Source organism: Hypanus sabinus, chromosome 15 (assembly GCF_030144855.1).
Source record: "Hypanus sabinus isolate sHypSab1 chromosome 15, sHypSab1.hap1, whole genome shotgun sequence".
NCBI lineage: Eukaryota > Metazoa > Chordata > Chondrichthyes > Myliobatiformes > Dasyatidae > Hypanus > Hypanus sabinus.
Genome location: NC_082720.1, coordinates 44617468 through 44634005, shown reverse-complemented (window position 1 = coordinate 44634005; position 16538 = coordinate 44617468). Strand labels below are relative to the sequence as shown.

At 41.3% G+C, this 16538-nt stretch overlaps 1 protein-coding gene across 1 annotated transcript in view; it reads right to left on the bottom strand.

The window, feature by feature from the left end:
• Positions 1–11323: 11323 nt before the first annotated feature.
• LOC132405153 (nuclear factor NF-kappa-B p105 subunit-like) overlaps positions 11324–16538 on the bottom strand; it is a 52086-nt gene continuing 46871 nt past the window's right edge. The window contains exons 13-14 of the mRNA XM_059989855.1: positions 13462–13533; positions 11324–11477 (exon numbers count right to left, since the gene is read on the bottom strand). Of these exons, the coding sequence (XP_059845838.1) occupies positions 11437–11477; positions 13462–13533 (113 nt within the window). The 3' untranslated portion in view covers positions 11324–11436. The remainder of the gene's footprint in view (positions 11478–13461; positions 13534–16538) is intronic.

The following is a 16538-nucleotide window of genomic DNA, read 5'->3' as shown; positions in this document are numbered from 1 at the left end:
ACTCCATTTTTTAACATCATAGTGTTTGTCGAGACTTGAACTCAGCACAGCAATGCTTCGCTGCCTGCTTGCATTCAGCCTTGCCTGAGAAATTGGACTGTCGAGTCAACTGGCTCTGAAAACTAGCATTTTTGTTTTATATTCAGTTATTCCTTTCAGCTGCAGTGTAAGCTTCATTTTCCATTTGAGATTTTTAGTTAATGGCCCTGTTAGGCCTAGTGTTTATCATTTCCTACTCCCTCTAACTGTTCACATTAAAGTCTGTGAACTATCGACCTGCTTCAGTGTCTCTCACTCCGCAGTTGGGCCACATCCGAACTTAGTGACTGCAAGTCACAAAGATGGACCCAGCAGAGAGAGAGCAGCTGAGTTTGTCCATGAGATTCATTGGTCATATAGGAAACAAGCTACAGGCAATGGAAGTTACAGAGGCAATGAGACAGATAATCTTGTGCCAACAAGCCCAGTCTCATCTGGAGTCTCAACAGTCTCATCTCTTAGATCAGTCTCACCTAAAGTATCATCCTTAGCCGCAAAGGTTGAACAGCTCATCGCAGACAATCAGATTCGGGTATCTGTGATTTCCATACTCACGGCCGCCGTCCACAAGCTCATTGTGGATAGCCAGCATCAACTGACAGCCATTACTGTTCTCGTCAACGCAATTCAGCAGCCTCTGGCTGCCTCAGTTCCACTCCCAGCATCTCATAGGTCCTCCTTTTCTGCTGCTCCGACAACCTCTGCTACTAATGATCCCATTCCCACACCCGGACCAGGACTGACTCCTGCCTTTGGATCCCCACAGACACCTACATCCATACAGGAACCAAGTATTCCACCAGCAGGCAGATATTCTTGTGATCCTAATGGTTGCAGGAATTTTATTAGCCAATGTAAGCTAACATTCTAAGCCTAGCCTGGTTTTTTTGGTCATGATGTGCGAAGACTGGCATACATGGCTAATCTTCTGGATGAACTCCACTCAGCCTGTTCAATGCTTTACTGGAGCACAGTTACTCACAGCCCAGTTGTTCCAAAATTTCTTGTTGGAGTTAAGGAGGGTTTTTGACCTTTCAGTATGGGGTCAGTAGGCTGCCCAACGACTCTTGGACCTACACAACGGCAGAGGAATGGTAAGAGCCTATGCAGTTAAATTCCGTACCCTTGCAGTAGAGATGGGTTGGAATGACAGAGCTCTCATCACTGCTTTCCAACATGGACTGGACGCAGGGGGTCCAGCATGAGATCGCTGTCTTGGGCGAGCAAGATGGTCTTGATGACCTGATTAATCTGGCTACTTGAGTTGACGACTGGGTGACTGAATGGCGCAGGGAACAGATGTTTCAAACTTCCTACCTCCGATCACCATCTTTCCTCGCCCTCTCTCCCTCCCTCACCACTCAGTAACCTGTTCAAGGAGGAGCTATGCAAGTAGGACACAGGCTTCTGTCTTGGAGGAACAAGAGAGGTGCAGGAGAACAGGTTCCTGCCTCCGTTGTGGTGATACAGGACACTTCCAGGCAGCATGTTCCAAGTGTCCAGTAACAGAGAATACCCGTCAGCCAGGAGGGGAACCCTGACGGGTCGGTTCTCTCTTCAGTCCGCTTCCCCTAATTCTGTAATGCTCACAGCTTCCTTGTCGTGGAGGTCACAGACCCATGAACTTAAGGCTTTTATTGACTCTAGTGTGACTGGAAATCACATGGACATCTCTCTAGCTCAAAGATGAAGATTTCTGACTCAGGAATTAAGAGAAAAGATCAACATCAAGGCACTGAATGGTCGACCTTTCCACCCAACCCCTCCAACTGGTGCTCGAAGGCAACCATCATGAAGAATCATCTTTCTATCTGGTTGATTCATTTGATCTGCCACTGGTACTTGGTCTCTCCAAGTTATCCCAACATTACCCACGGATTGATTGGTCTCTGAAGGTACTGCAAGAGTGGGGACCAGCATGCCTGTCTACCTGTCTGGGTCCAGCTCAAGCTCCATTCCATGAATCCTCTCCTGTGTCAGCTAAGGGTATGGACCTGTCTGGGATTCTGGCTGAATATGCGGATCTACTTGATGTTTTCAGTAAAAGAAAGGCCACCACCCTGTCCCCACACTGGCCATGTGACTGTGCCATAAACCTCCTAACTGGCACTAGTCCGCCCTGGGGTCTGCTCTTTTCCCTCTCTCGTCCTGAAGTGGTGGCCTTGGAGGAATATATCAAGGAGGCATTGGGCATGGGATTTATCCGTCCATCAACCTCACTGACAGGAACAGGATTCTTTCTTGTGAGCAAGAAAGATGGCAGGCTCTGAGAGTGAACCAGGAGTTGGAGACAACCCTGTGCTGTCTTGCCTTTTCCAACCCCACATCCTTGAGTTCCCAATTGGTTTAGGTAGAGATTGCCTGCAATAACCTCCAGTTGTCCTCCACCAGTGTGTCTCCCTTTGAAAGCCAGAAGGGATTCCAGCCCCTGCTCTTCCCTGATCAGGAGATCAACATAGGAGTTCCTGCTGCCACACAGCTGATCAAGCGCTACAGGTAAGCCCATTCAAGTCAGGCGAGGAGGTCTGGTTGGCATCAAGGGATCTTCCCCTGAAAGTTGAGAGCCGCAAATTGGCACTGCACTACGTGGGACCGTTTGCAGTGGAAAAGGCTGTCAACAAGGTGTCATAGATTGCATCTACCAGCATCACTGAAGATCCACCCGGTATTCCATGTTTCCCAGCTCAAGCTGGTTGTGAGCTCTCCTCTGGCCCCAGTCACCCCACCTCCCCCTCATCCCTGCTTGGTAGGTGTTTCCCTTGTATATATGGTGCAGCACCTCCCAGCAACTCGCTGGGTACGTGATAGGATCCAGTACCACGTGGATTGGGAAGGGTACGGTCTAGAAGAATGTACTTGGATCCCAGCGAAGGACATTTTCGACAAGTTCCCAATCCGGGACTTCCAGCGGACACAGGTCTATGGTGCCTCAGAGGCTGCACCTAGAGAGGGAGTGCAGCAGACACAGCAATTGCACTTGTGAATATGCATGTGTCAGCTAATTATTATTTCATTGTGATAGTATTTAATTCAATTCTTTCCATTGTAGTGCTTGTTGAAACTTGAACCCAGCACAGCAATGCTTCATTACCTGCTTGCATTCGGCCTTGCCTGAGAAATCAGACTGTCGAGTCAACTGACTCTGAAGACTAGTGGAATTTGTTTTATATTTAGTTATTCCTTTCAGCCGCAGTGTTGGCTTCATTTTCCATTTGAGAGCTTTAGTTAACGGCCCAGTTTGGCCGAGCGTTTATTGTACTAAGATGCATATATGATAAAAGTTTAAGAAGTATAGTATAATGTCATTGGAGCCTGATATGTAATGAGACCTGGCTGATAGCGAGGAGCTCAGTAGTCTTATAGCCTGGGTGAAGGACACTGTTTCCCACCCTAACAGTTCTTGTCCTAATGCTATGGTACCTCCTGTTTGATGGTAGGGTGTCAAGGAGATTTTTGGACAGGTGGGAGGCATTATTGACAAAGTTAAGGGCCCTGCATATGCAGCAGTCCTGATAAATATTTGTAATAGGTGGAAGAGAGACCTGGATCATCCTCTCAGCAGTCCTTACGATCTTTGCAATTCCTGTACCAGACAGTGATGCAGCTGATCAGGACACTCTCAATTGTGCTCCTGTAAAAATTGGTTAAAATAGGGAGATGATTCGGTTAGAACTGGATCGAGCAGGGCAGTCATTCATCAGCAGCAGGCTGAGCATGCAGCCCTCCATGGCTGCTCTCCGACTGTTATGTTGCGCTCCCGCTCACAGCTCAGTTACCCTTTCTCCACAATACTGCGTTGGTGTGAAAGTTGCGCTTGCACGCATTTCAACATAAAAATGTATTGCACAGGGCAATGCAAAAAGTGCTGGAGAGACTCAGCTGTTCTGGTATCATCTATGGAGAGAAGCTGGCGACCAAAGTTGAAGGTCGAGACCCTAAGCTGGACTGGGCCGAGTTCCTCCAGCATCTGCAGTGTCCTGCATCACTATGTGTATTCACCATTACTAGATATGTCCTAGGGGAGCAAGAGCAAGAGGTGCTTATGCCACTACGTGGCAAGCAAGACTTAAGGAACATTGTGAGAATCGTTACTAAATCAGCATTAGTAGTTAATGTGGGCAGAGCTTATAATCAGATACATACCCATGTGGGCAGTCCTAGGTAATATCAGCACTCATTGAAGTTCATGGCTGTTACTGATTTTTCCAACTGTGCCAGCCAACTTGGTCTCTACCTTCAGCAAGGGCTCGTCACTCTGATTCAATTAACAAATAGTTTCAAAACCTTGCTAGAAGTTCCAGGATCTTGCACATTGCAATCCTCTTTGCTGTTCTGAGACATGCTTGATGAAATAGTGTATTGTTTGCTGCAAAACCATGTGACATGAATTACTTCAGTGTAGCCAGGAAGGAAACCACGTGTCATAGCCTGCTACGCTAAAAGAATCACCGGAGTGGTCTGCAGACTAAAATTCTGGTGGGAGCTTAGTGGGTAGCTGACCGGGATTACATCTTTGGTTGTAAGAAGGGGGCTTGAATCCCACAACTGTTTGTCAAGTGTTTGTACATTTTCCCCATGGCTTCTGGGTTAGCTCTGGTTCCTTCGACATTCCAAGGATATCCTGTTTCAGATTAGTAAGTTGCCATGTTGGTGCTGGAAGCACGGTGACACTTCGGCTGCTCAGCGTGATCCTCACTGATTTTATTTGACGCAAACAATGCATATGTTTCGATGTACATCTGATAAACAAAACTAAACATTAACTTTTAGAAAGGGGTGGCAGTGCCAGCTCCAGCAGTCAAACAGCATCTCATTACTTGATGAGCGCTCCTGTCGTTTTGCAGCTACTGGCAGTGGTAGCGGAGTTTAGAGTGGCACACCTCATGAGGGAAGACCTGTGGACTGCAGTTAGGAAGGGAAGGTGTTGTCTCAAGCCCAGGTCGAGTCCATTCAGTAGCACTGTCTCAGAGGCATCGGATGAGTTGCATGAGAGGGAGGTATTTAGAAAAAATATATTAGATCAGCACACTGAATTTCTTACAGCAGTGTCAAACCTAGTTATCATGTGAGGATTTAGTAGAGTTCATGTCCACCCACTCTCCGGAGCAGGTACATTGTGATATTGGAATTGATTTTCACTTCTGTGCCAAGTGAGGGCAATGCCAAGGAAACACAGTAGCTGAGCATGCAATTTCTGCCTCCACTGAGACACAGTTTCAATATGACGGAGCTTGCAGCAGACTGGTTCCCTGGGACAGCAGCTTGTTGCTCTGCAAGACATCAGTGCTGGTAGCTGGGAATGCACTCCATGCTATATTTACCAGAATTGGCGAGATTCAAGGGCCACAATAATGTGCAGTCTGTGCTTTGTTTGTTTGCTACCTTGAGAATGCAGTTAGCAGCATGGGAACTGACTCCAGCAGCTGCTGCCTCTCACCAGTGTACCAGGCTTGCTTCCTCAAACTGCAAGCACTTGTACCTTGCAGTGTGAAGCTGGCCCATCATAGACTGGGGCTTATCTTGGGCATTCTGAGAGGGTATGCATAACTCAGAGTCGAGAATACAACCAGTTCTCCAGCAGCCAGATGATGGCTATGAGGGAAGCACTGTGATATGCATGCAAAACTAATGGTGGTGAACTATTTTTTTTAAGTAAGCTTCAAATATGTTGTTCTCTTTCTGCAACTTAGGAAGATGTTTAATTTAACTGACTACAGATGCTGAAGCTCCTGCAATTCTTTGTCCTTGCTTAAACAAGGTAAATCAACGAAAGGCATTGGAGTGTTGCTGCGACTAAACTTCAAAGTATAAGATGAAAGCCTGCAGGAATGTACACAATTATCATGCAGTAACAAACTGCTATTGATACCTGTGTTCATAGGAGTCGCAGGGTAATACAGCAATCTCCTCTGCATGGTTCACAAACAAGAGGAAGTCTGCAGATGCTGGAAATCCGAGCAACACACACAAAATGCTGGAGGAACTCAGCAGGCCAGGCAGCATCTATGGAACAAAGTATAGTTGGCATTTCGGGCCAAAACCCTTCAGCAGGACTGGAGAAAATAAGCTGGGGAGTAGATTTGAAAGGTGGGAGGAGGGGAGAGAGAAACACCACGTGACAGATGAAACCTGGAGGTGGAGGGGATGAAGCAAAGAGCTAGGAAGTTGATTGGTGAAAGAGACAGAAGGCAACTGAAGAAAGAAGAAAAGGGGTGGGGGTTGGAGCCCCAGAGGGAGGCGATAGGCGGGCAAGGAGATAACATGAGACAGGGACAAGGGGAGGGGAAATGGTGAAGGGTGTGTGGAGGCATTACTGGAAGTTTGAGAATTCAATGTTCATGCCATCAGGTTGAAGGCTACCCAAACGGAACATAAGGTGTTGTTCCTGCAACCTAAGTGTGGCCTTATCCCAACAGTGGAGGAGGCCATGGATGGACATATCGGAATGGGAATGGGAAGTGGAATTAAAATGGATGGCCACTGGGAGATCCCGCTTGTTCTGGCGGATGGAGCATAGATGCTCGGTGAAGCGGTCTCCCAATCTACGTCGGGTTCACTGGTATACAAGAGGCCACACTGAGAACACCAAACACAGTATATGACCCAACAGACTCACAGGTGAAGTGTCATCTCACCTGAAAGGACTGTTTGGGGCCCTGAATGGTAATGAGGGAGGAGGTGTAGGGGCAGGGGAAGCATTTGTTCTGCTTGTAAGGATAAGTGCCAGGAGGGATGAATGGATAAGGGTGCCACGTAGGGGGTGATCCCTGCAGAAAGCAGTGAGTGGGGGGTGGGGAGGGAAAGATGTGTTTGGTGGTGGGACGGTGGTAGAAGTTTTGGAGAATTATGTGCTGGATGCAGAGGCTGGTCAGGTGGTAGGTGAGGACACAGGAACTGTAGATATTGGGAGTTAGCCTGAGTTATACTGTATTGGAACCATTCTACAACCTGTGATCCAGTGAGCTACAGAACTAGGGAATATTGAGGATTTGTATTAAATACTGGGGAAATAGATCAACCTTATAAAGGCGTGATAACTGAAAATGCAAATGGGGAGCTCAGTGAAAAGGTATTAACATGGAAAATGATGGATTTTTCCAGGAGGGGGTAGGTGATGTAATTCCAGGAGTATATTGATTAAAACCTATAAGATCTTCAAGTGTCAAGACTAAGTGGATGTGGAGAGGATACATTTGTTCTGGGAGAATCTAAAGATGGAGTTCACTATTTAAACTGAAGAGGATTTCCATTTAAGACACAGCCCAGAAGAACTTTCAGAGGTTTATTTATCTTTGGAAGACTCCTCTTCAAAGAGCACTAGAAGTAGAATATTTTTAAGGCAGAGATAGATTCTTGATAAAGAAAGAAGGGAAATTTACCAGGGCAGATGAGAAAGGAGAATTAAGATTACAATGATATCACCCTTCAACTTATAAATGATGGAGCTGGCTTTAGATGAGAAGTGACTTACTCTAGCCTCTAATTCATCTATTCATAGGTACCTTAGTAATTCTGACACAACATTAAAATTTTTCTCTGATTGGTTTCATTATCTGTTCACCATTGAGTACACTTACATGGAATACAGCCATGAGAGAAAGAATCCATCATCAAGGACCTCCACTATCCAGGCCATGCTCTCTTCTCACTCCTACCATTGAACACGAAGTACAGAAGCCTTAGAACCCACACCAACAGGTTCAGGAACAATTATTACCTTACAGCCACCAGGCTCCTGAACCAGCGTGGATAATTTCATTCACCACTGCTCTGAACTGATTGTACAACCTACAGACTCACTTTCAAGGACACTTTACAACTCAAGTTCTTGGTATTATTTTTATTTGCATAGTTTTTCTTTTGCACATTGATTGGCAGCCTTTTTTTGTGTATAGCTTTTCATAAAATTCCATAGTATTTCTTTTTTATTTGGAAACACAGCATGGAACAGTCCCATCCAGCCCACTGAGCACTCTCTGTCCAGCAACCAACCGATTTAGCTCGAGCCTAATCACAGGACAATTTACAATGACCAGTTAACCTACTAACTAGAACATTTTCGACTATGGGAGGAAACTGGAACACCCAAAGGAAGCCATGCACACATGGGAAGGACATACAAACTTGCTTACAGCGGATGCTGGAATTGAACTCCGAACTCTGACACCCCGGGCTGTAATAGCATTGTGTTAACTGCTCTGTTACTTTTTTACCCATAAGTGCCTGCAAGAAAATGAATTTCAGGGTAGTATATGATGCTTATTTTGAAAGTTAATGTACTTTGAACTTTGAATTTGAACACTGCCTAGCAGCCTGGATCTGTCCCAATATTACAATTTGGCATCAATACCATTCAAACAACAGGCTGAATAAACCAGTTTTTCATCCCATATTTCCTGACACCTTGCCCTGTAAAGATGATACTTTGCCTTGAGGTATCATCTTTATTGATAATTCAACATATTTAGTGAATTGTAAAAGGATCAAAGAAATATACCATATGACAATTTACCACAGGCTTAAAACAGATAAAGTGAAACTGTTTTTGGGAAAGCCTTTTGAAAAGGTACGTTGTTAATAGAATTTCTACATACAAATATAGAAACAGATAAAGAACATGGATACACTTGATTCTAGCCTTTCTTTGGCTGTTCCTACATTCTACAATTATAAGATGTTCAAAGAAATAAAATGAACTCATATGCTTGAAAACTTAGCAGATGTCCATAATATTGTTCTAATGAAATTTAAAACAGTCTTGATAAGCATAGATATATTCACTGAACAAATTTGTTAGCACACATTTATTTAATTTCTGTACAAAATATTTAATTTCATTTAGAATCAAAGCTATTAGGAAGCTGCAAGTTTTCCATCAATCATTGGGACTAGGTATCTGAAGACTCTGAAAACCTTATGTAAACTTTATTACTTCTCTACTCTGTTCCCTCCTTTCAACATTGTATTCCTTAAAACTTTCCTCTTTCAGCAAGCCTAGTATTTCATCTGGCCTAGCATTTCATGATGTAGCTTCGTGAAAATTGATGCTTGACTATGTTCCTTAAGAGTCTTGAGAAATGTTGCTAAGATAAAAGTGCTACATAAAATAAAGTAATAGATGTTGATAGAGATATAAGCAGTTTCAGACTGCTGTGATTGCACATCTCGCACAGCCTCTCACGGTCCTGGAACAATCAAAAAAGCTCAACAATGCCTCTACTTTCTGAGCTAGAATATTCATGTCAGTACTCAAGTTCTCCTAGAGGTGTGTGATAGAGAGCATCCTAACATACTGGTGTGGAAACTGCACTGCAGCAGACAGGAAAAGTTCTACAATAAATAATCAAAGCGACATCACCCACCGTCAAGATACAGAAAGGTGCCCAAAAAAGGCCCTTTCAGGAGAAAGGATCTTGAAGTATCTCACCCACCCTGCTTATGGATTGTTTGTCCAACTCCCAACAGGGAGGAGGTTATGTAGCATCCACACCAGGACAACCAGACTGAAAACAGTTACTTTCCCAAGCAGTAAAGCTGATCAATATCTCCACCCACTAACCCACCACTTTACTTTATCATTTCTTTTTAGAGTCGCCTTATGTACAGGCACTCCTGTGCCTAGCATCAAATTATGGAGGTACTTTACAATCAATCTATTTTATGTATTTATATTTATTGTGTTTTTAATTATTGAGTTCTTTATCTTAATATGTTCAGCTTTGTGTTGCATCGGATCTGGACTACCAAATATTTCATCCTCCTTTACACTTCTGTACTGGAACTGACATTAAACAATCTTGAATCTTAAGATACATATACAAGTTGCTATCCATTTTCAATCTAAATATCATATGAATAATGCAAATGTTCAGATCTCGATCAATTGAATGCTTTGCAACTAATAGTGAATAAAGTAAGAAATGGGCAAATCCAATAATTTCAGGGAACGAATGCTCTTATTTTTTGATGATTGACATAATTTATGATACATGTGTATTAATATACAATAAATGTATATTTTTTGCAATAGTCTTCAGATTAAAATCTTTTGCAAGCTAGGTCTAGTTTACATGTATTAATCTAACTCAACTAAGCATAATAGCATTATAATTAAGTGAGGTACAATAAATTATGATAGATGAGGTGGTCAAAATCGAGTTTGATATACAAGGTATTAATTGAATATTTTACATACTTAAATTATCTTTTAATAAATTCTACCAAGTTGGAACTTAAAAGTTTTGTGCAATTACATAATCAGAAATTAAAATGTACATTTGCTCCTCAAATCAAGTTTACATTGAAAATTCATAGATTATTATACACAAAAAATAATGAAGCAGCATTTGCAGTGGATGTTCCATACTCCAAGAGTTTTTTTTCATGAGTAACAAATGTACTAGACTTCCAATGGAGTTTGCAGAGGTAGCAATTTCAAGAACTTTATCTACACTTTTTAAATGATGATTTTAAAGAAACATATCACAATTTACCATAGTGACTCATGTAAAATCAGTCTTGGATCTTAATTACACAATAATTCATTTTCTATATAACATTTATTATTTTGTTACATAATCATAAATATCTCTTTAAAATTCACAAACATGACCGAGAATAATCCTTGAGTTCATAGGTTTCATCTGCATGTTTAACTATATGGTAAACCATTACTATAATGATTCTCTGTTAGCCGTGTACAGTTTTTATATACAAGGTATGATTGATATGTTCATGGCCTAAGGTAGAAGGAGTCAATTTTAGAAAACCTAGCACATTTATTTTTCAACACAGTCCCCTGCTACATTTACACAGTTAGTCCAGCGGTCATGGAGCATACGGATCTTGGATCTCCAGAAAGTGTCCACAGATGGGTGATTGATAAGTTCGTGGCCTAAGGTAGAAAGAGATGAGTTATACAGCTGTCGTTACATGACCATAAAAATAAAACTGCAGATGCTGTGAATCAAAGAATACGTACACAATGCTGGAAGAACTCAGCAGATCAGGCAGCATCCGTGAGAAAAGAGTAGCCAACGTTTCGGGCCGAGAACATGAACATGACCATGCAGGCCAACTCTTTGAGTGATTATGCAGAAAGGTTGAAGTTAATAACTCATCTCCTTCTACCTCAGGCCATGAGCTTATCAAACATCCATGCTGTGAACACTTTCTGGAGGTCCAAGATCCGTATGCTCCACGACCACTGGACTAAGTGTGTAAATGTAGGAGGGGACTATGTTGAAAAATAAATATGCTAGGTTTTCTACAATTGACTCCTTCTACCTTAAGCCGCAAACTTATCAATCACCCCTTGTATTATTCCTGGTATCTTGGGTTGTTGCCATGTGATTGAAACAACCAATGGCTTTTCTTATTTCACCATCACCTGGCAACTCAAATGTTCGAAAATTGGACAATTGGAGAAAATTGTAAACCTGCAGATAAAACATAAAAAAAGCTCAATTTGAATTTGCAAAGATAAAGTAACCTACCATAACTACTAATAACACGAAAGCAAAAACTTTGAGAAAATGTTAAAGGATTTAAAATTTTAAAGCATAGTAATATAATTGAGTAGATAAATGCAAGTCATGCAAATGTTTGTTGAAAAATGTTAGTTATTGATGATCTAAAATGTATGATGTACAGTCTTGTGTGAATTGCTGTAACTGCGATGTTCATGTACAGTATTATGAAATGGCTACTATTAAATTTAGACAAGATTCACAATCAGGTCGTAGAAAAACAAAAGAGAAACTATTAATGGTGGAGAGCAGAACCTAAATCCAAAGCCTAGATCATTTGTCATTTATTTTTAATGTGCATGTCACATGTAAAGGCGATTAAATCTGTATTTAAATTAATCCAGTGATCATTTTAGGATGAGGTAACACCCATCAGGAAGTTTTCATGCCTAATCACATGAGTCAGGCTGACACTTTTCTGGTTTCATACCTGCATCTTATGATGTCACTATTTATGTAAAACCTAGTTCCACTTTCATTAGCATAGAATACTCTAATGATTATTGTTGAACTGTCTAAGTGCATTGGGTTACTTTGAGGTGTTCTTCATTTTTCTTTCCATTCTTTCGGGATTTGGGTACTGCTGTCAAGACCAGCACTTATTGCTGATCCCTACTTATGTTTAATAAGGTAGTGCTTGTTCCAAGAGATGCTGTCTGCACTCAGTCAACACTATTTAGTTCATCAGCAATCAGTCCAGAGAGCCCAGATCAAATGTATTAATAAATTCTTGACTCAGTTGTTGAAGTGGACTGCTGGAACTGTTTACATAGTGAGCAGCTCACTTTTACATCTCTTGCGAGGAATTAAAATATATCTCTGCATTGGGAAGTAGGTAGAGATTCTCACAGTTGGTTGAGGCAACTGAGTTCATCTTCTACCAGACTCTTAAATGACAGCTCTCATGAGTTTCCTGGGCCACCTGACACACAGAAATGCCATCCCAATGTTTTCTCACGAATGAGACTGTCAGACCTCTATCACTACATCTAGTAGCTCTATTCCTCCTTCCATGACATACAAATACCTGGCTATTACCCTTCCTGATTACCAAGCAAAAACTGTCACCAGATATCTGTTGGGCTATGTGGGTTTTTAGGTGCAAACTATTCTAGAATGACTTCATATGTCTTTTTGGTAATTTTCACCCTTTTTTTGCAGAACAGTCTTACAGTTTTATGCCAGTGAAGTTGAGCACACCAGAAAATCTGCGGATTCCATTTTCTAGAGAAAAATGCTGAAAATATACACCTGTTATTTCAGAAGAAGATACCACAAGAGATGTTAATTCAGCTCTTTCCACCATTCAATTAAATCATGAACTTTTACATCTAGAACATTGAATAAAGCACAGTACAGCTCTGGGTAGACCATTTGGCTCACAATGTTATACTGATCTTGATGACAATTTAAATCCATTGTTTCATAACCAAATAGTATTGTTTAAGCACTTCATAAGCTGCTTTGTGTTTTTGTTTTTCTCAAAATCTGGAGCACACACGCACCAAAAAGCAAATAAATTATTTAGGAAGTTCATTGACTGCCAACAAAGAAAAGCAACTTGAAATATTGGAGATGAGCATTTTTCAGCTATTCACACAGGGATTAATTACACTTACATCTTCCTACACTGTTCCGAGAATTCTAATATTTGCCTTACTTTATATTCCATACTTAGATAATATTAAAATAAATGCTTTTGCACAGTAGCTGTTGAAGCAGTGAGCAGTTAATGTAGAGTATTAGCTGAGACCTTTTGATGTTTATTATTCTATCTAACTGCTAAATACAATTTAAAGAATATGCAAGTTCAAGGATGATTATCATTCACTGTAATGGAAGTTAGAGGATATTTCATTCATCTCATAGGGATATTTAAAACCATTATCCTCACCTCCAGCAATGTCATCTTTGTGTGCATAGGATGGTGATATGAAACATTCAGGTCTTCTTAAAACTGTCATTTCTGAAACAGATTTAGGCATCATTAATATTAACTATCTGCTCAAGTAAACTTACATTTGCTGCATAACCTTTCCATTTATTTATTTTGTCTTAAGATTTTTCATAGAAAGTGCATTATGTATGTCTCATTTGAAAGCACATATGCCTCTGAGTTGTCAGTCTGGAAGAAGCTGAAGAGCCTATCATTAGGATTAGATTATACCCTGGCATAATTTTTAAAAAATCTATGGCTAATTTGAAGAAAATGTGTTATTGCAGGTGTCCTGTTGTTGTGTGAATGAAGCCACCGAAGAAAATTACAGGTAGATACAAAGCAGCTTCTTTATTCGACAGAACAAGGTACAGCAGGCATCACAGAAACACAGAAAGCCTACAGCACAATACAGGCCCTTTGACCCACAATGCTGTGCCAAACATGTACTTATTTTTGAAATTACCTTGGGTTACCCATAGCACTCTATTTTTCTAAGCTCCATGTACCTATCCAGGAGTCTCTTTAAAGACCCTATCGTATCTGCCCCCACGACCATCACTGGCAGCCCATTCCACGCACTCACCACTCACTGCATAAAAAAACTTAACCCTGACGTCTCCTCTGTACCTACTTCCAAGTGCCTTAAAAGTGTGTCCTCTCATATTAGACATTTCAGCCCTGGGAAACAGCCTCTGACTACCCATGTAATCAATGCCTCTCATTATCTTATACACCTCTATCAGATCACCTCTTATCCTGCACTGCTCTAAGGAGAAGAGGCTGAGTTCACCGAACCTATTCTTGTAAGGCATGCTCCCCAATCCAAGCAAAATCCTTGTAAATCTCTTCTGCACCTTTTCTATCGTTTCCACTTCCTTCCTGTAGTGAAGTGACCAGAACTGAGCACAGTACTCCACGTGGGGTCTGACCAGGGTCGTATATAGCTGTAACATTACCTCTTGGAGAGGTAATCATATAGAGAGGCTTTCGGTTGAAAGGTCTGCCGGCCCAAAGTGGGGCCCGATATTTTATGTGCCAAACATCAAAGGACAATTCCATATTTACAATGTATGGACATTGCTTTTTTTAAAATTAAATACAACCTTCACACCTCATGATTCACACCCACACCACAGACAGCCAAATGGATTTTAATCAGCATTGTCTGGTCTGGGATTCACAGCTTTTAGGAACCCATTGTTCAGAGCTGCACTCCAAATTAAATCCACAATACATATTCAGATGTGAAGACTGGTAGCCAAAGTCAATTGCTAAATGTATATGTCCTAAACCCAAAAATCATTCTAATATGTCCTATCAATGTTCATACCTCACTCAACATTACTGCTAGAGATTTACAGATTACTGCTTATAGTGATGTGAAAGTTGAGTGAGATGTGCCACTCATTGTAACACAGTCTACATTTCAAAAGATCACCATTCTACCCGTATCAATAACCTGGGGTCATCACCATCTAGCAACTGGATTTACTGGGACACACACATCAAAACATGGGCTAAATAAGCAGATCAATGATATGTGCTTGGTAGTGAGTGATTCCACTCCACTGTCTATAAAACATAAGTTGGGTAGACATTGACATATTCTCTCACTTTTCTGGACAAGTACGGCTCGAGCAACACTCAAGATCCTCTATATCTTCCACGACAAAGCAACATGCTTGGCTCCCCACCCACTTACCACTTTAATCATTCACCCCCCCCCCACCACTAGTGCAATTAACAGAAGTGTATGTCATCTACAAAATATATTATTGTCATTGGACAAGGCAACTTCCTAAACCTGTGACTTTTACCACTTCGAAAGCCTGGAGCAGTAGGTACATGGGATTACTGGCATTAACAGCTGCCCCTTTGAGTTACACACCACCTTGCTCCTTCATTGTAAATATGAAGAATCTGGAATTCTTTATCAATTAATTCTATTGGAGTAGCCTCAAAAAAGGACAGCAACAGTTCCGAGGTAATTAGGGATGCCAGGGAAACTCAGATACCATATAGGAATAAAAATGATACCTATGCTACAATGCTCTGATTGACATCCCTACCTGCATAATGTAAAACAGTGTACTTACTAGTGTGATGGACTGAGAGTGGCATTTGTCCTTGTTTTTATTTTTTTGGACTGTGTTAATAACTGATCTGAACAAGTAAACTACAGCTTTTGGAATGAAACATGTCAATAATTCCTAATTTCTGCTCATTATAGTGAGTGTTTTCAGTGTTTTAGTGATAACAATCCCACCTTCAGTCATACAAAGCATCCATGCAGTTTGATATTTTTGTATTTCTAATGGCTTATATAATCACAAGTACTAGTTTGAAAATATATACACAGACCAAGCTGAAAGTTTCAAAACAGTTTGCAGTTATCATGGATTTAGATTGTATCATTCAGCAATAAGTCTCCAAAATTTATTTATGAAAATGGACCAGTGCCATTTATAACTTCTGACTGTAATGTGGCACTTTTGATATAGAGTTCCAGTTCCAGCGAGGGAAACAGGGCAGGCAATTTGTTCGCTGACTTAAGGGACAATGACCAGACTGTTTGCTTTTTGTGATTATGAATGTGAAGGATATTTTGGACAGGACATGAGTGAAGTTCATCCGCACTTCTTCAATGTGAAGCTTTTATATTTGTTGCACCCTACGGATTTTTACAGATGAATGATGGACAGTGTTCTGACTGGTTGCATCACTGCTTGGCATGGAGGCTCCAATGCACAGGATCACAAGAGGCTGCAGAAGTTTGTAGACTCAGACAGCACCATCATGGGCACTAACCTTCCCACTATCAAGGACATCTTCAGAAAGCAATGCCTCAAGAGGGTGATATCCTCACCATCTGATACATGCCCTCTTACTACCACCATCAGGAGCCTGAAGATATACATTGAGAATTTTAGGGACAGCTTCTTCCCCTCTGCCATCAGATTCCTAAACAGTTCATGAACACTCCTTAAATATTTTGCTCTCTTTTTGCACTTTTTATTTATTTTTTATGTTTT